The 25190-nt window shown below is 50.2% G+C and overlaps 1 protein-coding gene across 1 annotated transcript in view; it reads right to left on the bottom strand.

Moving 5' to 3' along the window:
- Window positions 1-13584, bottom strand: part of LOC144167483 (uncharacterized) — a 28404-nt gene extending 14820 nt beyond the window's left edge. Inside the window, exons 1-2 of the mRNA XM_077696738.1 lie at window positions 13457-13584; window positions 940-1077 (exon numbers count right to left, since the gene is read on the bottom strand). Of these exons, the coding sequence (XP_077552864.1) occupies window positions 940-1077; window positions 13457-13525 (207 nt within the window). The 5' untranslated portion in view covers window positions 13526-13584. The remainder of the gene's footprint in view (window positions 1-939; window positions 1078-13456) is intronic.
- Window positions 13585-25190: the final 11606 nt, after the last annotated feature.

The following is a 25190-nucleotide window of genomic DNA, read 5'->3' as shown; positions in this document are numbered from 1 at the left end:
TCCGGTTGCCCCGTATTTGATTAATGTAAACTCAACCGCTTTCCTTTGTATCGTTTCAGCTTCGCGAATGTACCGTTTTTCCCAATTAATAAAAACCTTACGATACTCAAGTATAGACCTCAAGAATGTGTTGTAAGCGCACAGCTTGTCTAGGCGCCTGTTCATAAAAGGCTGTTCCGAAAACAGATGACGCACTGTCGATGGTATGAGGTCGCAATCTAAGGTAACGAGTTGTTGTTAAAGCTATTCATGCTGAGTTACATTGGGGAACGGCGTTGTTGATTATATAAAAAAATGATGGCTAAATTTCTGGATAACTTTTCGTTCTTGGTCTCTTCACATAGTTTGTTAGTGTGCCTAGACTCTATGTGTAACCTTTTTTTTTTTTTGCGAGGCTTAAATTTGACCTGGGAAACAAGGCACATACTTGGAGGGTAGGGGCGGTGGGAGGAAGAGAAAATAGGAAGGGGGATTTCAGGGGCTATTTGATATTAAACCAAGAAACTTGAAGGGAAGGGTCGTGTGTAAAATGATGTAAAAGGACTGGTGGGAGGGAAGCTGAACGAAAGCAGGGAAAGGGCGCTTGGTCAACACGAATCTGTCACACAACCAGAACTATGCCAATTGCAATACGTAAACAATCACCGCGATGGTTTATCGAACATTTCGAGCAATTAGCTCCATCTGCTTATCTTAACGCAAATTAGGAATACATTGAAGTGTCTCATTTCAAATTATGTGATCATCGGCTGAATCAATTTCTCGGTGTGCAGTGCACGCTCGGGCAAAAAGTGTGATATTGGCTTTGGGTTTGTAGGTAGATCACTTGTGAAAATGATAAATCCCTTGCAGTAAAATGGCCAATATTGGGCCCGTAATGGTGATCTTGTTCGAAGTTTGAAACCTTTCTCTGGTTCTACTTCATTTGTCGACACTTACCACCGCCGTCTTGGAGCCGTGGGCCTCAAGCCTTTCCATGAGAACAGCGTAGGCAGATCGGCCGTCGTACGGAGGGCAGTCACCGTAAGGGGAGTGAACTACTCCGTTTTCCACCTTGGCGCGCATACTTAACGTGACCTGTCAAAAGCACACACACTCATCATCGTCAGCAGCCACACCACTTCATTAACGTCTCATCATTGGTATTATTCATGAAGAACAACACCACGCGCAAATGGTATCATTAAAGTACACGAATGGACATCGTACGCCTTTGTCTGTCACTGTCCACTGCAGGAAAAAAGGCCCCTCGCGTAGACTTCTAACCATCCCTATCCTGCACTGTCCGAATTTATTTTTTGCCCCACAATTTTCTCATTCTACGTTCACGGAGTTATCTGTCTGCACACCGACTGTCCGCTCTCCGCATTGCATACTTGCCTCAACAATAACCTCTCACTGCCCATCGCGAGTAGACAGAGAAACATAAATAAATTAGTAAACAGCCCCCCTAACGTCGAAATATACAAGAATGAAAAAAAAAATTGGCCGCGTATCTGCTCCTTTCGTTGCAAATGCCGTCAAAAGACGATAGTCTTTATCGGCTTTTGCGAAGTAAATGCCTCCCTTCGCTTTCCCGCTCACCTCTCATGTTGTTCCTCTTGCGTCGCGCTCCTCCCAAGGTAAATACGCCAAATGTTTCCTTAATTAATTTTAAATTTCTCGCGTTACACTGCTCCAAACCGGGTGTCTCGATGCGAACGCTGCCGTACGGTTCATCGAGGCGCCCTACTTCAACGTTTATAGAACCGCGTTTCCCTACTCCACGTGCGTTGCAAACAGAACGTGAAACCTATCTAGTGGAACCTTGCGTAACTGTTGCCGGTTGATTTCTTAAAATGGCGCCAGAAGCTGTAGTGGCGCGGGCGACAGCAGGCGACGGCGGAGTGAATTCTTTTTTTGCAGTTGATGAAGTATTTAATTTCGCAAAAGTCAAGCATGTTTGATTTTTTATAAAGGAACACTGCAAATATCACTTCTCTATTGATTTGTTGTCTCATATTTGCGTAATGTCTTGTTCTTCTTCAACAATGTTGACAAGTATGAGCATTACACCGGACATAGACGGGTATTTTTAGCTCTGACAATATAAGACTATTGCGCAGGCATTGTTTTGCTTTGGCCGGGTGGCTGAATCGAGTCACAGACAGACAGACGGACAGACAGACAGACACACAGACATACAGACAGACCAAAATTTCTGGGTTTAAGTAGCCCAAAAAAGACTATCGTCTTTAAAAGATTGGCCGGGTGTCGGCTTGTTTGGCTGCAAATGACGTCGAGAGACCACCACTGCGACGAACGCCACCCCCTCTATTATACCCCTGCCCATCACGCTCCTCCCCTCCTCTCTGTCTTTTCTCAATCACATAAATTTGCCTCTCTTCCTACTTCTTGCGTTTCGTTTTTGTGTGAATCCATCCTCCCCACTGTAATGCAGCAAGCAGGGGCACAGGGAGGAATGGAAGGGAGGGGGGGATGGGGCTTCAGCACCCCCTCCCGAGAAATGTCTAGGGGCGAAGCTTTTTAGCGGCTCGTGCCGTTGGCGTCTGTTGTAGTCGTCGTCGTCGTAATCGCCGTCTCATGTAGTCACGGAACTATAACACCGGGAAACTCTTTTACGCCTCGCGCTAGAGAGCTTCGTGCTTCAAGGACAAGAGACTTTTACAGCAAAGCTGTATACCCCTACCCCCCAACGGTTTCATCTCCGTTGGCAAAAACGCCGAGGCGCCAGGAATACACTTATACACTGCATGCTTCGCCCCTGCAGGTTTCACGTTAGTGAAGATGGCCCGGGATTTTTTTTTTTTTTGTTACGCTTTCATGCACGGCGATCAAGGCAACCACGTGCTCCGGAAACCATCCTAGGATTTTGCCTAAAACCCCAGGAATCCTGTCCGGAAAACGCGCATGCTGTCTCTTGGTGGCCCGTTTCCCTCCTGACATGACTAGCTCCCATGCAAGGCCATCATCCGCAGGGTGTTCTGTAAGCGCGCGCTCCGTGACGCGATGGAGAGTAGCTGATAATAACAAAGTAGGGAAGATTTGCGGGCGAAACCGCAAGCCTAACTACTCCAGTGCCTCCATGCAACCAGGGCCGCCGCCGGAAAACAGTGCGCTAACGACTTCGGTCTTCGTCTCCGCCCCTCCCCCCTCCCCTCTACATGTTGCAAATTTACCCGCGAATCTGCAGCTGCGGCGCCGTTTGTGCGGCAAACCTACCTATAGGTCGCATTGCCGCACGAGCAGCGCCGCAGCATCGAATTCGTAGACAAATTCGCACCATGTATAAATAAATGTACATCCGCCGTGGTGGCTCAATGGCTAAGGCGTTGTGCTGCTGAGTACGAGGACGCGGGTTCGATTCCCGGCCGTGGCGGCCGCTTTTCCGATGCAGGGGAAAAGCAAAAACGCCCCCCGTGTGTACGACATCACGGCGCCCGTTAAAGATACCCAGGTGGTCAAAATTAATCCGGAGCGCTTCACTTCTGCGCGCCTCATCGCTTGCTTTGCGTCGCCGCGTTAAACCCTACAGTCAATCAAACGTGTAAATGTACACGTGGTTGCCAGTGACCCCTTTGTTGCCCTTTTCAAAATATTATATCCTCGCTTTTTTCACTAAAACTGTACATTTTGACCTATATTTTGTGACTAGTTTTGGCGCGATTATCGCCAGTACAAGCTGCTCCGACGCAATACATTGGCCTAGAAGAAAGCATAGTTAAGATTTGTCCTTAACCGTCACATGTTTGCGAAAATAAAAAAAATTCTTGGATAACAATAAAACGTTCTCCCACAAGTTGTTCGTTCCGCGCTTTTCACGTTCATAATGTCCGCTGCGTGCTTTGCTAGTTTAAATAAATTAGTTATTTACTTTTATGTTTTTTTGCTTTCAGGTTTGATAAGTATATATCTTTATATTTGTTCTACATTTCCATATTTAAGTGCGATTTCTTCTTATGTAGCATGAAAATTGCAAGTAGCGATAGCAAGTCTGCCACAATTCAGGAAACATGCGAATAATTTTTTATGAATATTTTATTTCCCTTGTTCTAGAGAGGGTTCGCCACCAGGGGGGCCGACACGAGCAGTCGGGCTCCGTTTCTATCCCTTCACTGGATCATCGAATCAGCGAATCTCGCTTACCATCAACAAAACTGCGATTGCCAGCGGACAGCGGAAGTCTACATTTTGACACAAGGACCGACCACTATAGTTCGAAATTTAGAGAGATACGACCCCCTGAACTTCTCCAAACGCACCGCCGGCGCTAGGCCTACATTGTAGGCCTAGCAGCTTTGCCACGTCTTTCTATGAAAACCGACGCCCCCGAGGCAGAAGAGATCGCCATGGCCCTGGCGATGTCCGAAGACTTGCGACACGATCCTGAGCGACTTGCAAGAGGCCGTCCGCAACCTGGCGAATGGCCGAGTGAGCGGCAAGGCAGCCAAGATCATCGAGAAAACGGGTGTCCAAAAAGAAAGAAGAGTAGAAATCAGGTGGATCCCGGCGCACGCGGGCGAATGCTCACCGTACACAGCGAACCACAACGAGACGGCCCACAGGGAGGCGCGCGCAATTACACACCGCGCCCCCAGTGTGGGGAGTCGTCCCGAGTGGGCATGGTGGGTGGAGGCTAAAGATAGACCCAGGGGTTACAGGGAAGCACTGAAGAACATGCGGATGATGAGAAGAGCGCATCCGCCGCCCCACCGGGCGCTGGGTATCGAAGAGGCAACGTATCTCAGAAGGTTACAGACGGCATCGGTCACGTCACCGGCAGCGCTACACCACATGTATCCCGACGAATACCCCACTGCCCAATGCAGCGTGTGTAAGAAATGGCCGGCCAACCGGTGGCACGTCATGTGGGATTGTGCCTCCGACCCAGACGGCTCAAGTTTCGAAGAATACCCGGCGGAAATCCAAACAGCCATTGAGTCAACCAACAAGACGGATCAAGCATGGGGTATCCAGCAGAGGTCTTCAATGCGCTCGAAAGGCACGGGCTCCGCAAAGGGGCTAGCGCTTAGTAGGGCCGCAAAGAAGATGCAACGGTGGGCCACGTCGGGGCGGGGGTCGTAACAGACCCCAGCCCACGGCAGGTTTTATTGAAATAAAGTCATTTCCAGTTCAGTCCAGCCCTGCCGTTGACAGCCAACCACGTTATCAACATGGAGATGGACCCTCTCAGCGGGAAAACGTTTCATCCTGACAACCCGTGGGTGGAAGTGATTCGTAAGAAGAGCAGGTCCCCGCCTCGACTAGCACGAAGCAGACCGCCACGACAACCCAAGAGCCAGCGCCGCGTCCGGCCGCGGCATTGAAGTCACAGCAGCAACGAAGCCCACGGCCGTCGGCTACCCCCGGTAACTATACAGTCGTCTACAGGCCCAGGGCAGGCCTACGTGTAGCCAAGGTAACCACTCATGAACTGACTGTAGCAGTCCGTGGAAAGTGAGAAATTCCACTTGCCAGTTTCTACAATCTTGTTACACTTGTGCTGCAAGCTACGCCGAATGTAATCGTCGCGAGCACCGCAGACCCGGAGCTCGCCATCAAGCTTAGCAACATTGACACCCTGCAAGTGCAGTACTCGGTCTACAAGTTCTCCACTTACATGAAGCCGCCACCCGACACGTGCCGCGGGGTGATACACGGGCTGGAGGCGCCAGTGACTGCAAGCAACCTCATTGAATTTCTGCAAGCCAACAAGTTACTTCTACTCCACGCACGCATTGATGGTCCAAACTCGGTTGGCGCTGCTTACATTCCAAGGCAAGCACGTACCCTTCTACGTGAAAATGGGGAGCATGCTGCAGACAGTTTCGACGCATAACGCAAGTGTGCCGCTCATGCGACGAAGTCGGGCACCGCATGGACGTGTGCCCACAACCTGAAAACACGCGGTGCCTCGAATAGGGACAAACTTACCCAAACTCCGAACACGTGTGCAACCCTACGTGCCAGTTGTGTTCCCTACCTCACGCCACGGTGGGGAAGAACTGCCCAGTGCGCTTCATTCCAAATACCCCGGCGGGTGCACGGACCGCCTCCACGACTGCCAACAACAACAACAAGCAGGTGAGCTGGTCTGTTTGCCCAAAGACACCCTCAACAAACCGCCATACAGACCCCCCCCCCCCCCACCCCCAACACAGTATCGCCGCAGATACAAACTACCCAAACTGCCCCGCAACAGTCAATCAAGCGCACTCCCCCACCCACCATCGCACCGTCGCCGGAGATACCCGCGTTGACGAGCACTTATTCAAACCCTTCAACAGCAGAACGATTAGCGGTAGCACGGTTAGAGACTCTTAAGGCTTCCCGCGCCGCCACACTACCCTCGTCTACCCCAAGCCCCTCGCCTATGCAGGACCAGGTAGAGGCTGCAGTGGAGGCTCACTTCACCGCCAAAATTATCCGTTACGTGGGGCAACAAATCGAGCAGTTTTCACTGCAAACGCCCAAGTTAATCATCGACACGGCAGAACAAATCATCGACACGGCAGAACTCATCGACACCAAGTTAATCATCGACACGGCAGAACTCCTTACCGAACGATATCGGCCTTAGAACGGGCAATCGTCCCCGACCTCCCTCAAGCCAAGAGAATCCGAACGCCGCATGACACAGCACCTCCGCAATAATGGGTCTCCACCTTTGGTCATCTACCAATGGAATTGCCACTCCTTCAAGGGAAAAAAGCACCCATAGATCTCCTAACAACTACATCCCTCCCCGACATCGTTGATCTACAGGAGACCCATACCCACACCGTTACGTACATTCATCAACCCCAACAACAATTTCACCGCAGTTCTAGTCAATCACAACCTCACTGCCCAAGCGATAACCTTGAAATCTCAGCTGGACCATGTCTTCTTAGAAATACTGCCAAGGCAAACCGGCCGGCCCAGCCTTTTTATCATGAATGTCTACAGTCCACAGCCGCGACCTTTACAGCCATAGAAAATCTACTCCAACAAGCAGTGAAACGTGCTGGCAACAACCCACTGCTCCTACTATGAGACTTCAATGCCCCGCATATAACATGGGTATACTCTCATGCTTCCAAAAAGGGCCCAGTTCTCCTACGTGCTACGCAGCTTTACAGCTTTATGCTATGCAACGACCTAACGGTACCGACGCGCATGGGCACTAGCGTAACGAGGGATGCCATTCCCCAGCTTAACTTTGCCCGAAACGCGCCTCAGCTAACCTGGGAGACCCTGTCTGATACTCTTGGCAGTGACCACTTCCTCACCAAACTAACGCTCCCACATCCAGTAGGCCATCGCCGAATCGGATCTACCAAACTCACCAACTGGCCTAACTTTCGACAGGACCCAACAGCCCTATATACCATCACCAGCAGAAAGCATTGAGTTGTGGTCGCAGCGCCTATACGAGCTACAGCAGGCCCACACTAAGCGCATAGCCCTAACTTCTGATACCCCAACAGTTGATAACCACCTCGAAAACCTCTGGGCAGCCACAAGAGGCCTGCTGAACAGATGGTGGCGCCAAAAGCACAACCGGTTTCTGAAACGGAAATATGCTCGGATTACTCAGCAAGCGCTTCACTACGCCCAACAACTGCACTCCCGACATTGGCGCACGTTTTGCGATCAATTAGGGGGCACTCTCACGACGGAGCGGACTTGGTGCATACTGAGGCACCTTATGGGCTCGTCACCATCAAAGTCATCTACGGCCCAGCATGTCACCTGCTTCCTGCACAACCATCCGTCCACGCCTGACCAATTGTTGGACCAAGTGCGCACCGAGATTTTTGGGGAGGATACGACCGCAATCACCTACCCAGATTCACGGGAGAGCCCAATCCCACTCTCGACGCCCTGTTCACTGAAACCGAACTGGATCAAGCCTTAGCCAAGTTAACCCGCAACGCGGCACCAGGCCACGACCAGGTAACTTACGGCCTCCTATGGAACCTGAACGAAGAACTCCAGGAGTCGCTACTGGAGTGCTACAACCACCACTGGGCTCAGGGCACGGTACCGGTGCACTGGCGACATGTCGAAATAACGCCTTTACCCAAGCCTAACAAGCCTATCGCCATGAATAACCTGCGCCCTATCTCTCTAACACCGTGCGTCGGCAAGTTGTTCGAGCACCTCGTTACACGCCGGCTCACCGACTACTTGAGGAGAGAGACATGCTCCCATATACAATATTTGGCTTTAGACCCCATTTGTCGACCGAAGATGTACATTTAAAATTAAAAAAGAGCTCATTATCAACAACCTGAGTAAGACTCAACCCAGCTCAATCTTAGCACTTGACGTACAGGGTGCGTTTAATAACGTCACCCATGCAGCTATTTTTAACCGGTTGCAAACCCTCAATTGTGGAAGCGCCACATAAAACTATGTGCGTGCGTTTCTTACAGATCGCACCGCCACCATTCACTTGGGTCCCCATGTCTCTGGCAAGTTCAGCACACCAGCCAAAGGTACCCCCCAAGGCGCGGTGATTTCACCTATGCTTTTCAACATACATAGCTCTGTCGGGGTTACCGGCCCAGCTCAATTCCGTAGAGGATGTCTCCCCCGCACTGTACGCGGACGATTTAACACTGTAGATCACCAAAGGGTCCTAGGCCACAAGCAAGATAGTCTACAACAAGCAATTGACACCACACTGACATACCTGCAAACGTGCGGCTTAACGTGCGCACCTTCAAAATCTGCCCTACTCATTAGGCGGGCGCGAGGGCGACCGGTTCCACCGACTCCATATCCGATAGTGACCATAAAGGGTATAGTCGTTCCCACAGTCAAACGCTCCGAATACTGGGAATTCCCTAACACAATGATGGAAGTGGAACGGCATTGCTTCCTACAGGCTTCAACAGACTGTGGCCCAGCTCACTCATTTTATTCAACGCGTCTGCTCCCGCCGTCATGGACTCAAAGAAGCAGACACATGCAGAATCCTACAGGCCACGCTAATCAGCAGAATACCTTGAGGGACACCCTATGTGGCTCTCAAGACCAAGGAGGCCAACAAAATAGATATAGTGATTCGGAAAGCCTACAAAACAGCTTCTGGGTTACCAGATTTATCATCAACTTACCGCCTCTTCCAGCTGGGCTTGCATAACACACTGGAAGAACTAATTGAAGCCCACACCAAGTCAGCATTAACGATTAACGCTACAGGGCGATATGTGCTAAGCACTTGGGGCTACCACCTTCCACCAACAATCGACACCCTGCAGCGCATGACAGCGACTCAGAGAGCTGCCATACGGGTGCTTCCAGTTCCAAAACACATGCACCCGACTTACAATGCTGGTCGCAGGAGGCACCGCGCACGGCTTCTTACAGCGAGATATGCTGCTGACACCGAAGCATGCTACACAGACGCCGCGAGCTACCGCTTCCGACATGCACATGTGGCTGCAGTAGTCAGGGCGAATGGCAGCACCCTGGCAACAGCAACATTGCTTACCGGCTCTACAAGTACAGCTGAAGAAGCGGCCATCCCCTTAGCGGTGGTGCACGCACCGACCATCAACGTTACCGTGCTCACCGATTAACAGACAGCCTGCCGACGGTTTGCAACGGGGAATATCACCGGCCTTGCAGTGACCATTTTCCATCAACGACCAGAACTTCCCCAGATCCGCCTTGTATGGGTCCCAGCCCATACATCCCTAACTGAGAATGAGGTGGCGCATGCCACTGCCTGCGACCTTACCCACCGGGCATTCCCAGAAGGGGAAGAAGACAAAACACTTGGCGGCCTTTCGATCCTGCACCCCCTCTCACAAAACTACTCCGACATCCTTCATCACTACCGGGCATCCCGCAGGTCCCTACCGTCTCCACATCCATCCCTAGGTGTGGCCGACGCACACATTTGGCGACGACTCCAGACCGAGAATTACCATAACCATACCTTTCTACATTGGATTTCCCCTACTGCATGCCCCCCACCCCACCTCCAACTGCCCGTACTGCCCCGGCACCCCAAATACAGCAACTAATTTGGTTTGGATATGCCCGGCCAACACCCCCCCCCCCCTCCCTCCACAGCCACACACCCTTGGGCAATGGGAGAGCTTGCTGTGCAGTGGCCAGCTCGCGGATCCGGAGTTTCTTGTGATGCGTGCCCGGGCCGCCGCAGCACAGCATGGACTACGGGACTAGGATGTCCACCCACCGCCTACGGCCGCATTATAAATGCAATAATAAAAACGTTTTCCATTCCATTCCATTCCATGTTCTTGAGAGTAATAGTTTTGTTGTTTTCCTACAATAGTTACAAATTTCAGTTATAGGTGTGTATATTATTATTTAATAGTTATGCATTCATTATACATATTTTAATCCCTTAAAAATTATATGGGAGATGTCGAGGTGCAATTTCAGCTCCCACGAGCAAAATTTCTGGCTACGCAGCAGGCCGCAAGGCGCTATGGGTATCAGATAAATAAAATAATAAGTAAGTGCTAGCACTCAGTCAGTTCTACCTCACTCATTCTTCTCTCTTCAGGTGCCCATCTCCTACACACCGTCCAAAACCCCTCCCCCTCCCCTTTTCTCAGTGTGGTACCATTCTCCTGCCTAGTGCATCCCCCTTCCTTTCCCCATTCATATCTCCCCTGACGCAACCCCCTCCCCCCGCCCCAAGTATCGCCTTTCATCCTCCACCTCTTCCACTTTTCCCTCCCTCCTCATATCCTTCTCTTCTCCTCGTCTACTCACAATCCCCTATTATTCCAATTTCTTTCACCTTCCGGTATTATCTTTCCTCCTTTTTATGGAAACAGCCACCAGAATGGGAGCATATAAAAAATGGTCGTGTATCTGCTCCTTTCGTTGAAAATGTCGACGAAAGACGATAATCGACTGGCGTCCCTGCGAAGTAAATGCCGCCTTTCTCTTTCCCGCTCACCTCTCATGCTGTTCCTCTTCCGTCTCGTTCCTTCCATGATAACACGCTAGAGGTTTGCTCGTCAATTTAAATCTACCGCGCTTTAGCTCCAGGCCGGGTGCCTCGATGCCAGCGCTGCCGTACGGCGGTGACGCGCGTGAATCGAGGCACCCCACTCACGCGTTTATAGGACCCCGTTGCCCTACTCCACGTACGTTCCAAGCGGAACGTAGAACCTATCTAGTGGAACCTTTCGTTACTGTTGCCATTTGATTTCTTAAAGGGACACTGAAGTGAATTTGTCAAGCTCCCGTTTTTGCTTGCACTGCGTAGACTGGCTCAAATTAGCACACTTTTCATCGTTTATCCGGTTGACAAATCGGTCATTATTTTACAAAGCGCGAAAGAAGAAAAACTACCATGCGCGGTTTGCGGCGGCCGCACCAACTAAAGCTGTGACGTTAGGAGGAGCGGGCACCGTGATTGGACGATGCCCAAGGTGAGCAACAAAACAAGTTTCGGTTTCGGTTTCGGTTCTGTAAAGCACAACCGATGGCGTTGTTGGATGGGCATTCTCAATAACTCAGTAATCACCGTACCGCGCTTCTGCCATGTTGTCAGCTGTAAAAATGCATAACGATAAGCCTCCCAGGACGGCTTGGAATCGTAGCATTCACTAGCCGAGGCCTACGCAGTGCATGGACGCCCTCCGCGTACCCGCAGACGCCCAAATGTCATGCACTTTTCCCCCATATTTGGAGCTTGCATCACTCATGCCTGTACCGTAAAAAGCGTGTTCGCACCAGGCCAAGGGTGTGTTCATTCTGGCCTGTGCCCACTGCCCGCAAGCAGTCGGTGCTTATGGCAACAGCACGCCAACGAGAACTCGCTAGCGCGCCAGTGCCAGCCTGCGCGCGTTCTGTGAACTAGTTCGTGGAGCCATGAACGTTGTGGCCCAAAAAAAGGTGAACTCAATGTAGAAAACCGCGGCAGAAAACGAAAAAGTTAACTTACAAAAAAAAAAAAAAAAGCACGTACCCACGGGGACTCGAACTTGTGACTTGCAAAACACTTGCGGCGACACACCTAGCGCCCCAGACCACTCAGCCACGGGACGGGCTCTACCGCCCTCCCTAATATCAGGTACATATATTACAACAAGTTTACACTTTTATTTCGTTTTGGCATTTCAAGCAGCTTAGGTGACTATTTGTTGTATTGCGCTCGTGCAGTAAGCGTCCTCCGAGTTTCCACAATAGCTCACGTCTAGCAATTGCATTTCGTAGACGGAAAATCGTTCGCAGATGCGTAGATGCGCAGCTGCTGACCGCTGTGCTTGTTCGCCCAGCGCAAAAAAGTGCTTCCCGCACCCTATTTTTACGCTGTAAGGTAAAAATATCAGTTGATTTTATTTCCTTAATACCTATATTGACTTCGCTGACTCTTCTCCCGCCTCCAAGAGGCCTTATATTTTCCTACTGGCGTACCAGTCAGCGAAGCGTCGCATGTGCGCTTGTGCAGCGCTTGTGTGAAGCGACCTTGACTTGGAGCTAGATACAGTGTACAAACTAACCAAGTAAAGAAAGGCGCATTCTTCCATTCACAAACGTGTCCTGGCTTCGTTTCAACTGAGCGAACGAACTGCGACGACCCGTCGGCGGCCGGCGGACGAAACGCTGGGCCGACTGACTCTGTCTGAAGGCCGGGGAGCCGTGCAGTAGCGCAGCCAATTGCGAGCTCATCTCCTCGCGACGTCACACGAAAACGCCGCAGAAAATGGGCGAGCGTAAAGAGAGGAGGACTGCATTTTCGAATTAATTTTTCTACTAAATAAAATCGCGTAAACGCTCCCAGAGTGGTCGTAACATGGCCTGGGGACTTCAGTGTCCCTTTAAAATGCCGTCAGGGGCTATAATGGCGTGGGCGACAGCAGGCGATGGAGTGAATATTTTCTGCAGTGGATGTAGTATTTCGTTTGATATCGCAAAAAAGGCTTGCATCCATTTAATAAAGGCACACTGGAAATATCCCTTATGTATTGATTTTCTGCCCTATATTTGCGTAATTTCTCGTTCTTGTTCAATAATGTCGGCAAGTACGAACATTGCCACCGGACTTAGACGTTTAGATTTGGCTGTTGGTATATGAACCTATTACGCAGGTTCTGTTTCACTTTGGCCGGGGGGCTGAATCGAGTCCCAGACAGACAGACAGACAGACAGACAGACAGACAGACAAACAGACAGACAGACAGACAGACAGACAGACAGACAGACAGACAGACAGACAGACAGACAGACAGACGAAATTTCTGCGTTTAAGTAGCTTAAGAAAGACTATCGTCTTTTAGAGAAACACGATGTATTAGGCCGTATTTTCCTATTGGCTAATAATGTAAATACGACCCCTCCACTGATTTCACTACACTTAACGATTCACCAACACATTTTTTTATAGTGCACCACTAACACTGTGCTGCGAGTAGACACAGGGAGGCTATGTTCACGTCCTAAGAATTCCATCGGCACAGCAGGTAAGACTCACCCGTCTGTCGGCGAGCAACCGCGCTTGACTGCTGATGTACGACTGGGGGAGTCGTGGGGTGCGTGGCATATCATTCACCAAAGCGGGAGTGCGGCGTTTTCCTAACGGATGTTGCAAAGCTGCAACGTCGAAACAATTGGAAGCGCAAATGTAACTCGATTGGGCACGGGAAAACGTACACATGTGGTGAGTGCACTTACACATGGCGCAGGTGCCATGTCGGAGCAACGACCGGCTTTATTAATAGTGACCTACCCATGCTCGCCGAATTCGTGTGCCGAATTCGTTAATGCTTGTTTAGCATTTTTTTTAGTTCTTCCCGCCGCCGCTGCGCTGGCTTACGCTGCATTTAATCCCTATTTCTCCGCTGTGTATACGCGTTTGCTCGGCCTGCCATTGTTGTTATTTCGTTATTTTCCCGGTTCGCTTGGCTGTCTTAGCCGATTCACATTGGGAGTAGTGCACACCTTCTGTGGGCTCGACGATGTGCTCAAATAAGAGTTTTTTAATACAAAGTTCTTGCTTGGCTGGGCTTGCGAAAGCAGGCCCCAGCCGGCGTCCACCGAACGCACACCCAGCTGGATATCGTCCGCAAAAAAAGCTTCCACAGCAAATAACCCTTTCCTAACGCGTTCCATGGCGTTCCACGCGTTTGATAGCGCGCGCACATCTGAAAGATTAAAACACCAAAATATAGTCAGCGCGTCTTGTTCTGTAGCACGGGCCAGAAAAAAAAATGAACAGGACGAAGCACCTTGCGCGAACTGTTTTATATTGCATAAAAAAACAAAAAAAAACACGAAGGAACAATGGAGCGCGGTCAATTCAAATTGACTTACAGCGCATAACTCCAGTATAACAAACTGAAAAAAAAACGAGCGAACGAGCGGTTTGCCGTGGTTAGCCCTGGAGTGTCAAAACGGGGGACACATGCACAGTGCATGTTTTATGTCCTCACGAACACTACAAGCGCGGCTGTGACGGGAGGCAACTCGGCGCGTCAAGCGTCACTAAATAAGCTATGCTTAAGAGTACTGCCACTTTGTGCACCCGGAAGCGTCTGGGGGCCGTTTTGTGTCTGGCTTGCATGCCATCTCTCCCAACTAAACCGCCGCCGGTTGTGACGGACAGAGTGTGACCGGCCACTCTAGCGTCCGTGCAGCAGAGAGAGAGAGGAGAAGCGCCCAGAAACAAAATGGCTGCGCCCGTATGTAAACAAATATCACGCGGTACCAACCGACCCATGAAAATCCTGACGGCACATAACAATGAGAGAAAAGAGTGCCGATACTCTAAAAGCCTTTATTTAGTGATGTTATAGGCTCGTCTTGTGCAAGTAGTGGCTGGTAAAAGAGACGTTGAGGCAAAAGCTGTAAACAACTGTTTCATCGCGCTTTCCCAGGCCACATGGCATTCGGAAAGTGCAGGCGGGATCAATTGTGTAGAATGCCTGATAATTTTTGATCCGTCCGTCATGCTGAGAGTTGTGACTGCCGCGCCTTAGAGTACGCAAGCTTCGCGGCGTCACGTCGAGAGCCACGATGATGAAGCTAGACAGGTTGTGGACTGCGCAAGCTGATTCGTCAGCCACGACATTCTCATTCACCCCACAATGTCAAGGTAGCCACTGTACACGACAGCGTGAAGCAAGCTGGCAGCGTGTGTATGCAGGGTGCGTATTTCGAGGGCCAGTTGTTCCCGCGGAAACGATGCTAGTTCTTGAAGCGCCGCACGTGAACCTGTCAAATCAGCCACACAGAAGGTTCTTGCCCAAGAATGTACTGCAACGCAGAGCGCATTGCAGCAATTTCTGAGGTGGTCGATGTTTTTTTGTGGCTTAACCTGGCCGCGATTGTGGTCCGCGTCAATGGAACCCAAATTCCGACTGCATATGATGTGGCCGTCACCGATGCATCGGTGTAAATGTGATTGTATTTAGGGTAGCAATTCCACATGTGCTCTAGAGCGAAGTGCTTAAGGGCTGGAATCGGCAACCTTGATTTACTGCTGATGCCCGGTATTGTGGTGACAATGCAGTGGGGGGGAGTACGTCCAGGGCAGAAAATGAAGCGGCGTAGGGTACTTCTGACACAAAGGTGGTAGAGTGTGTTGTACCTCTAAGGTGGAGCTAGAACTCAACGGGTGCCCAGGGGCCCTAGTCGCCAGCCGCAGAAGTATGTGATGCTGCTCCTCTGTGACCAGTACACTGTGTAAGAAGCGCCGTTCTAAATGGACATAGACATACAGATTGTTTTTTCCCGCAAACAGTTGCGGCAATACTTCGTAAACGTCTAGTTTCCATCACTGTCACAATAATTGCTGGTGTTTTGTATTTATGTGCTACTGCTGTTGTTTCGTGTATTCCTGTGCGTAGAACTGTCTTTTTTGTGTTAATTTGTACGAATTGTGAATTTTTAAACCGTAATTCTTGTACAATTACCTTTTCAAATTCAGCTAATTCTGTTATATGACTACGTACCAAGGATGTACTCTTTCATTTACTTTCGTTATGAGTGATTTTTTTTTCTTGATCCCTGCCAAGTGAGGGTTTTCGGGCCATTGTCAAGCTGTCTTCAGCAGCTTTTAGCCGGGACGACCTTCCAGTTTCTTCTGGAGAAAATAAAGATTATCTTATATATCTTATCTTATCTTATCTTATCTTATCTTATCTTATCTTATCTTATCTTGGTCTCCAGCGTAGAAGTTGTCTTTGTAACGCCAAGACAAAATCGCAGAGCTCGCGCCTGCATACTTTCTAACAGCCTTGTGTTGGTCTTGGAAAGGGGGCCGAGTTCTGGGAGGCTGTATCGGAGTCCTTCGCAGAGTGCTGTGTAGAGACCACGGTGTAGTGGTGGAGACAGCAGCCCAAAAATCTGCCAAAATAAAGTTGGTGGCGCAGCGCGTAGACGTGTGATTGAAATGACATCTGGTGGCAGAACTCCTAACTAAGCTTCGCTGCGTCCTAGGCTTCAAGTGGCTTGACTAAAGACTGTACGAAGCGAGGTGGTTCGCAGGCACCAGAGGCATGCGTGTAAAACAATGTGCTTTGTGTGAGCTCACCGTCTGAGCTCACGCAACGCGATCTTAACGGGTAATTTATTGCGTTGTTAAAACAGCTGCGAGAGTTCGGGCGTCCTAAGTTAATTTAGATGCGCGTGCAGCTCCTCTGAACATTGGAAACTGGCAGTGACTTCGACAACTTCGTTTCGTCTCCAGTGCTTCGTGCGCGAACTTACCCCAGTTGTGCAACACCATTTACGGCGAAGAAACATCAGCGTACTCGCCGCTAGTTTATTCAATTTCAAAAACTGGGCTACTTTCCTTGTATGTCGGGGTGTTGTTCCGGCAACGGACGCTTTCTTTTTGCCGCTGCTTTTACTGAGTTGCTGGCAGGCTGTCGCAAACGGTAAAATCGACGGCCATGCATCGTTTGTGAGCGCGCACCTCTTTGACATTCAGTAGTACTTCCTTTCCAAGATCCGAAAGTATACCCTTTCATGCAACCGCGCTCAAAGAAATGTTGACTGCAAGTAGCATCATTTTCTGCTGAGGAAAGGTTGCAGAGAACGCATTCATACGTTTAGGATCGAAAGATACGTTAAATAATGTCACGTCTTCTTGCCAGCCGTTGCAGTACTGACTCAATAAGGCATTTACACCCGATTTTTTTCTTGCGCAAACATGAAATCTCACTTTTGTGAGTGTACAACGGCTACCGCGGCCCACATTCCCTTCAGTTTAGTGCTTTATACCTTCTTTTGATTTTTACCTACCCAAAACATGCCCAGAACACGTTGAAATACTGGGGCGAACGCAAAGGCTTTCGCGCGGCTTTCTTCAAATTATCGTCTGCACCACCGGCCGGCGGAACCGGCCAAGCCACGGCAAGCAGACATCGAACAGATGACGGGTGACGGAAGCTGTTGAGAATGCCCGACAAGGATCCGAAAAGATCTGAACACCTTCGAGTGGCCGGCGCTCGGGTAGCTTCTTTTCTCTGCCGCTGGAGGACGCCGCAGTCAACGTTCTCAGCGGAGTCAGTTTTACAACTTTATTAAAGCGACGAGTACACGTTTGTTTTCAAAGCTGTGTCCTCACGTAATAGTATATCTCAAATCGTGGTAGAGACGTAGGAAGGGCCCAACAGAACAGCCTCCTGAGCCACCGGTAAGCATGCGTAACAACTGAGCAAAGGAGCCCAGCCGTTCTTTTTCAGGAGACAAACACGTGGGAACCACGTCATCGACCTTTCAAGTGTTACGCCCTGGAATCGGTGTGAGTCCACAAAGGGTATGGCGACCCCTGCCACTAAAAGATGATAGCGGGAGGCATCACGCCTGGTGAAGACTATTGCTACTTATTTCCTAACCGAGTTGTCGAGGCCGCGTCTTGTCAGAAAGTCCGCTATTGAATTGATATTTTTTTTTCTGAAGTCAAGCTCGTAAAACACGCCTGTTGCGGCCAGAACTCCAGATGGAGATATCATCGGCATAGAGCGATATTTCAACAGTGTGTGGCACGCACGCACTTCTAATTTCCAATGAGGCTGATATTAAATAGGGTTGGGCTTAAAATACCACCCTGTGGCATATCTCGAGTGACATTGTGAAAGGCTGTTTCGCTGTCCTTCGTGGACATAAAGACAGATCTGTTGGAGAGGTAATCGGATATCCATGTATACACGCGAACTCCGATGCCTACCGATTCCGATGCAGATTTTATCGCCTCATGTGCCACCCGAGTCAAAGGCTGCTCTAATGTCTATGAACACTGCTACAGTGATGCGACGCTGGGCTTTTTCACTCTTCATGTCTTTGACAAGGGCAAGAACGTTGTCGATGCTGCTGCGAAACTGAATCCAGTCACCTGTGGGGCATACACGTTCGGGTTTGTCAAGTCCCAGCCTGGGCGAACAAGGACCATTTTCTCCATCAGCTTCCCCACGCAGCTCAGGGGTGCAATGGGTCGATTAGACTCGATTTCCGTAGCGATTTTTCTGGGTTTGAGTATAGGAACAAGGCGATCGCGCTTCCAGCCCGGTTAGAGGCGGCCCATTTCCCAGCTGTGGTCGTATGCACCGTGAAGGAAGCTCTTAGATTTGTTTCCTAGATGCGATAAAGCTGCATATAGCTTATGCCATCTTGACTCGTGGAAGAAGCCTTGTTTACGGAAGACAAAGCAGCAAGTAGTTCTGCCATTTTGAATGGCTTGTCTGTGACGGTAACATTTGCAGCAGGCAAATAGGCAGCTATCAGGTTGGCAGGTAAGACTGGAGCCTGCAAGGTGGTGACTTTTGCGCAGAAATCTTCAGGAACGTCTAGTTCACGGCGGTTCTGCCGCAGAGTAAAGAGTAGAAAGGGTGCAGCGCAGTAGGCGGTACCCGTAGGCTACGCACTAAGCTCCAAATCCTCGTGACAGGTTTTCACGGGTCTAATTTTCAGCAGACAGACTGCCATTCCGGCTGAACCAATTTTTTCATATGTCGCTGTACGTGCCTCTGTGCGCGTCTAGCGGCTCGTATACCTTCAGATGTTCGCGTTTTGCTAGCGTGCCTTTCAGCCCAGCGATGCATCGCGCGGAGCCTTTGGTACACCTCAATGCAATTTCTCAGTGAAAATTCAGGCTTCCTGTATCACGTAGCCTGGGAATGTAGCCAAAACCCGGAATTTCCACCCCTTTCCCTAACCCCAACCTCAATCAGTGGGAGACAGCGCTGTCCAGTGCACACTTCGCAAACCAGGTTACGCTGATGGAGAGGGCAGAACGCGCAAAGATGAAGGTTTGACTTCTGGGCTAAGAAGCGATCCCCACGCATACAAACACTCAATAAAAGTTTGCTCTCTTTCTCTCTCCCTCTCCGCATCAGCCACAGAGAACCTCGAAGGTAGCCGGAAAACCTTCGTACAGGAACCTCTCGCCTGTGTCATGGCGTCTATTAGGTCGCTGCATGATTCAAAATTCCCATAGCTCCTCAATAAGAGCACAGTATAGTGACCAATCCTGGCAACGAATTTCTCGATTAAATGGTCCTCCACATAGACCATCTAGCAAGATATATGCAGGCAGGCGATCGCTTCCATCTGACTCGATGTCGACATACCAGTGGCCCTACTCGACAGTCCGAGGGGGATCATGGTGACTTCGAATGTGCTCGACACTGCGCTTCGGCTAAACGTAGGCTCACCGGTATTAAAGGGAGGCTGAAGTGAATTAGTCAAGCTCCAGTTTTGGCTTGCACTGCGTAGACTGGCTCAAATTAACCCACTTTTCATCCGGTTGATAAGTCGGTAATTATTTTATACAACCCGAAAGAAGAAAAACTACAATGCGCGGTCTGCGGCGGCCGCACCAAATAAAGGCTGTGACGTCGGGAGGAGGTGCGCCGTGATTGGACCATGCCCAAGATTAGCATTGAAACAAGTTTCGGTTTCGGTTTTGTAAAGCAACATGCTTGACATCCGACGTTATTGTTGGATGACCATTTTTGATATATCAATAATCGTCATACCACGCTTCTGCCATGTTGTCGGCTGTAAAATGCATAAGATAAGCCTCCCAGGACGGCTTGGAATCTTAGCAATCATTAGTCGAGATCTACGCTGTGGATGAAAGCCCTCCGCGTCACGTGCAGACGCTCAAATGCCATGCTATTTTCCCCCATATTTGGAACTTGCCTCACTCATGCCTGTATCGTAAAAATTGCGTTCGAACAAGGCTAAGGGTCTGCTGATTATGGCCTGTGCCCACTGCCCGCAAGCAGTGGGTGCTTATGGCAACAGCACGCCAACGAGAACTCATTAACGCGTCAGTGTCAGTCTGCGCGCGTTCTGCGAACTTGCTTGTGCATGGAGCAGTGAACGTTACGGCCCAAAAATTGTGAACTCAGTATAAAAAACATCGACCGAAAACGAAAAAAAAATCAACTTAAAAAATGCACTCTCGGGGATTCGAACTTGTGACTTGCTAAACAACATACCCTGCGCTCCAGACCACTCGGCTACGGGCCAGCGCCGGCGGTACTGGAAATATAAGGTGTATAATGTATAACCAGTTCACACCTTAAGTTAGTTTTAGTATTTCAAGCATCTTAGGTGACTATTTGTTGTATAGCGCTTTTGCAGTAAGCGTCCCCCAAAATTTCCACAATATCTCACGTCTAGCAATTGCATTTCTTAGGCGGAAAAGCGTTCGCAGATGTGTGGTCGTGCTGCTGACCGCTGTGCCTGTTCACCCAGCGCAAAAAGTGCTGCCTGCTCCATAGTATTACGCTGTACGGTAAAAGTTTTAGTTGATTATATTTTATTGGTACCTATATTGACTTCGCTGACTCTTCTCCCGCCTTCAAGTGGCCTTAGGGTTTCCTACTAGCGTACCAGTCAGCGAAGCGTCGCATGTGCGCTTGTGCAGCGCTTGTGTAGAGCGACCTGGGCTTGGAGCTTGACACGGTGTACAAATTAACAAACTAAAGAAAGGCCCATTCTTCCATTCACAAACGTGTCGTGGCTTAGTTTCAAATGAGCGAACGAATTGCGACAACCCGTCGGCGGCCGGCGGTCTAAACGCTGGCCCGACTGAAGCCCGTTCTACATGGAGCGAATTTCGCCTGCGAATCCGCTGGAACGAACATTCGCACTTGCGAAGTTCGCGATGCCTGGAATTGTCGTCTACATGGGGCCTGTGAACGCCGCGATTTTCGCATTTCAGATGCGCCTTGTTTGCAGACTGAATTAAGTTTGCCACCAGCAAAGGTTGTTGTGATTTTATCAAGGGTGGTTTTATTTTACTTTCTTGGCAAGTTGTTTCTGCCTGGTTTGCGGTAAATATAAGTTTATTTGCGATTTTATATAAGAATCGCCAATTATTTATCAATATACGCATACGCAGCAGAGAAAACGGTGTGCCCGCGCTTTTGTCGCGCTCATACAAGCAACTCCATCTGGTTTCCAAGCGTGCAAGTGGTGCCGAGCTGTGCTCCTATTGGCCGCAGGTCCGGCCCCTCTACGCCGCACACGCCGCACGAGCGGCGTTTGCTCGACCGCTTCAAATGTTTGACACTGCCGCAGCAACGAAAAAAGGTGGTTTCGCCGCACGAGCGGCGCCGCATCAGCGAATTCGCAGGCGAAGTCGCTCCATGTAGTACGGGATTGACTCTGTCGGAAGGTCAGCGAGCCATGTAGTAGCGCAGTCAAGCCAAGTCATCTCCTCCAGACGTCACACGAAAACGCCACAGAAAATGGGCGAGGATGCAGAGAGGAGGACAGCGTTTTCGAATTGATTGTTCTACTAAATAAATTCGCGTAAACGTACTCAGAGTGGTCGTAACATGGCCTATCGACTCCAAACTATAATTTGCTCTAGTAATCCCGCAATGTTTACAAATCACATGAGTGTCCCTTTAATGACAGTGAAGCAGTCACGGCAAGCCACATCGAAGAGGCGCCTGCCTCTAACTGTGGTCTTAATGCTGCCCGCCTCAGGAGGGTGGTGCGTGTTAAAATCTCCAGTTAACACGTGCGGTGTCGGTGTCGAGCGTACGATGTCCTGGAGACGATCCACGTTAAATGCAGCATGAGGTGGAATGTATAGGCCTCCTGCGCTAGAGTTTTGGCGACATGCAGCACCCCTAGCGGCCGACGCCTCTGGGTAGCAGACGACCCTCGCCGCCCTCCATGTGTTTCCAATTACAAGCCAGAGTGAAAGTTGGTCGTGGCGCTTTGTGGCGTGTTTAACTGACTGCATACTGTATGAAATAGCCCTTAAAGTAGTTGCAGGGGCTAAACAAAATAATATCCGCTAAAAGAAGCCGATTTATCGGCTTTCTTTTGAGCGAGCTGTCGTGGTGGTCGCGGCGTGGGACAGTATCGCTAGGTCGGGTGGTTTAACTGTTTGACGACAGTTAAAGTTTTTTCTTCTTGCGTGCGGTCGTCGACAAAGGAAAGTTCACGAGTAGCATAAACACGGAACGCTGCTCATCCTATATCTTGAGGTAACTGCAAAAGGTTGCTTCAGCAGGAGCATGGAAGCGAACGCAAGAATTGCGCAGCCGACTCACTGACACTGCTGGCCTGGCACCGCCTTTGAAACGAATGGAAATTTTGTTTCGTATTTTCGCAAACTAAATGATTCTTGCGTAACGTTTTACGCCGCACGATTTACGAACGGCAGGGTACGTGTATACTAGCGAGCAGGTGAGGCAATAGCGTCAAATAAACAAGTTAAGCGCTATTAAAGCACGCAAAACATGCACCAAATCACACGCCCGCTGCCTGCAGAGATGTGTACTTCTATAACATCACATAACACAGCATAACATAACACAGCCGCATACACACCGCGGGGCCCTGAATATTTACATACGATGATCACTGAGTGTGTTGGTTTTCTAGTGCAGGGGTCGTCGAATCTGAACGCCGACACGCCAGTTTTGACTTCAAACGGAGTTAGACAGCGAGACAAGAACAGAAAATTGGCGTCCTCCAGTTGAATAGCCTCCCCATATTCACACTTCGTCAGATTATTGTCAAATATTATAAGAAATTCGTTGAATTTTTTTCTCTTTGCCCCCCTCCTCCTCTCACCCGATTTGCCGTCCAGCCCTCCGCCGTGTCGGCTGCATGGAACTCGGCCGTTGCTGACCCTCATTCTAGGCTATTAAGTGCGAACTGGGAATGTATGCTGCAAGAGCGAAATTAAACTGAGAGCAAACAAGGAAGGCGAGTGCCCTCTTAGTTCGCCCGACCACTTTGTTTTACGGCCACTAATTTCGGAATCGCAAAACAGATTTCACGCTTCTGACGGTCGCGGCATTTTGTGACTGAGACACGCAACAAAACGGCAAGCTAACGCGGCACCATGTATTCGTAACGGCGACGCAAACGAGCACTGTTTAATGAAAGTGCACGCATAGTGTGCGGGTACGCAAAAGAGCGGCGCAGAGCAGCAGGCGAGCCTGCGGTCCGCCGGACTCGCTGGCTTTTTAAAGCGCCATCATCGCCGATTGCGTCACTCTTCTTTTTTGATCGGCTGTTTTTGAAAAGTCTTTGCCACCTAGAGTATTAGTTTAAACTAGAAATTTCACTTAAAATTTCACTTCGTACGTACCATCGATCGGTGAACCTGCGAGTAGCAGACGCCGTCATGGTCCCGGCATTTTCGTCGGCGCTGTAAACGTGTTTAGCGCTGCAAAGCTTTTTCCCCTAATGCCAAGTTGATCGCTGAAATAGATCGGACGCGTCGGGGATGAGCTGGTGACCACGTCGCACAAAAATCGGGAGCGTCGAGCTCATTTTGCTTCTGTCAACACGGGATCCTATGGGACCCGCGCAGCTTTGTACTACCCGGAAGTACTGCCCGGAAGCCGCTTGCGCAGCGCCCCCTGGGCAGCGCAGGAGGCCTATACGGTGATAAGGGTAAACTGCTGCGTAGAACTTTTCACAGTCACTGCGACATACTCTTTTGTTTCGTCTAGAGGCGTTGTATGCTCCATGTACGTCAGGTCTTTCTTAACAGCAAGCAGAACTCTTGAAAGAGCCGCGCATGTTGGAGATTGCACAACAGTGTAGCCAGAAAGGCGAATGTTTGCGCGTAACCGCGACTGTGATCTTGCGATGATTGGAAAGCGGTGCTTCTGTATGAGCTGTCGGAAGTCTGGAAGGTGGCTTTGAAGACCGCAAGCATTCTATTGAAACACAGTGGCGTTGTTCCGTATTTCCAGAGTTTTCTGTACCACAGCCCCTGTCGCCATTGCGTGAGGAGAGGCAACACAAGGTCAATAATTGTGCCAATACCCTTGGCCACCGGAGATGAAACCGGAGCCAGGAAAACTCGAATGGCCTCCATGACTGAAATGATGAGCGTACAAATGTTCCCACAGTTTTGGTGGACACGGCGCCTGGGCCTGTTCTGGTTTGCCTGCTGATCGGGAGACCGCGCAGGCGCTGTCTCATTCGATGACGTGGCTGCAGGCGCTGTCACGCTTGTTAACACAGGTGCAGGTGCAGGCAACGACTCTGGCGTCACCATGGATGCCGACTCGGATGACGGCATGGGTGTTGCTGTAGTGGGCGCCGCAGATTTCACGGGTCCGCAAGGAGGTAGGGGAAGGAAGTCTTCGTCGAAGCTTGCATGTGAAGTGTTGGAAGCTGGCGCTTGCCATTTTGCGGCCTTCCGGTTTTCTGAAGGCGACTTTTTCAAAGCAGCGCCTTTCCCCCGCTGCTCATGCAGTGTAGCCTTCGCTGACTTGTAGTCAATGGTTTTGTCACCCTAAAGCTTGTGTATGCTCTTCCTTTCCGAAGGACCGGACTGCGGGCAAACATTGACTCGTGACTGTTCTCACAGTTGGGGCACCTAAGATTAGCATCGTCGCACGCAGAACTTTCGTGAATGCCACCGCACGGAGCGCAGTGTTACGAATCGGCCAGCGCCGCCGTACTTTCCCGCATCACTCCTCGGCTGTGCGGCGAAGCCACTGCGTGCGCCTTCGAAAACAGGCGCCACCATGTCGGTGACAGGTTTCGACAAGCCCGGCTCGGACGCTTCGCTTTCGGCGCATTTCAAAACTTTGGCGGCTGCCGGCGAGGCTCGTCTCAACGCTCTTCAAGGACACAGGGGCCCCGCGAAATCAGCGGAGTCCTCCTCTCTCCCCTCTCCCGGACTCAACGTGCGCCGAGGCTGTGAACGGCTTACGAACTCTGGAAAGAGCGTTGTGTGTGTCTGTGACGTTCGTGGCGTGTTG

The sequence above is a fragment of the Haemaphysalis longicornis genome, unplaced genomic scaffold (assembly GCF_048455015.1).
Source record: "Haemaphysalis longicornis isolate Haplotype H1 unplaced genomic scaffold, Haemaphysalis longicornis Haplotype H1 scaffold_2, whole genome shotgun sequence".
NCBI lineage: Eukaryota > Metazoa > Arthropoda > Arachnida > Ixodida > Ixodidae > Haemaphysalis > Haemaphysalis longicornis.
This window is presented reverse-complemented; position numbering and strand designations above follow the sequence as displayed.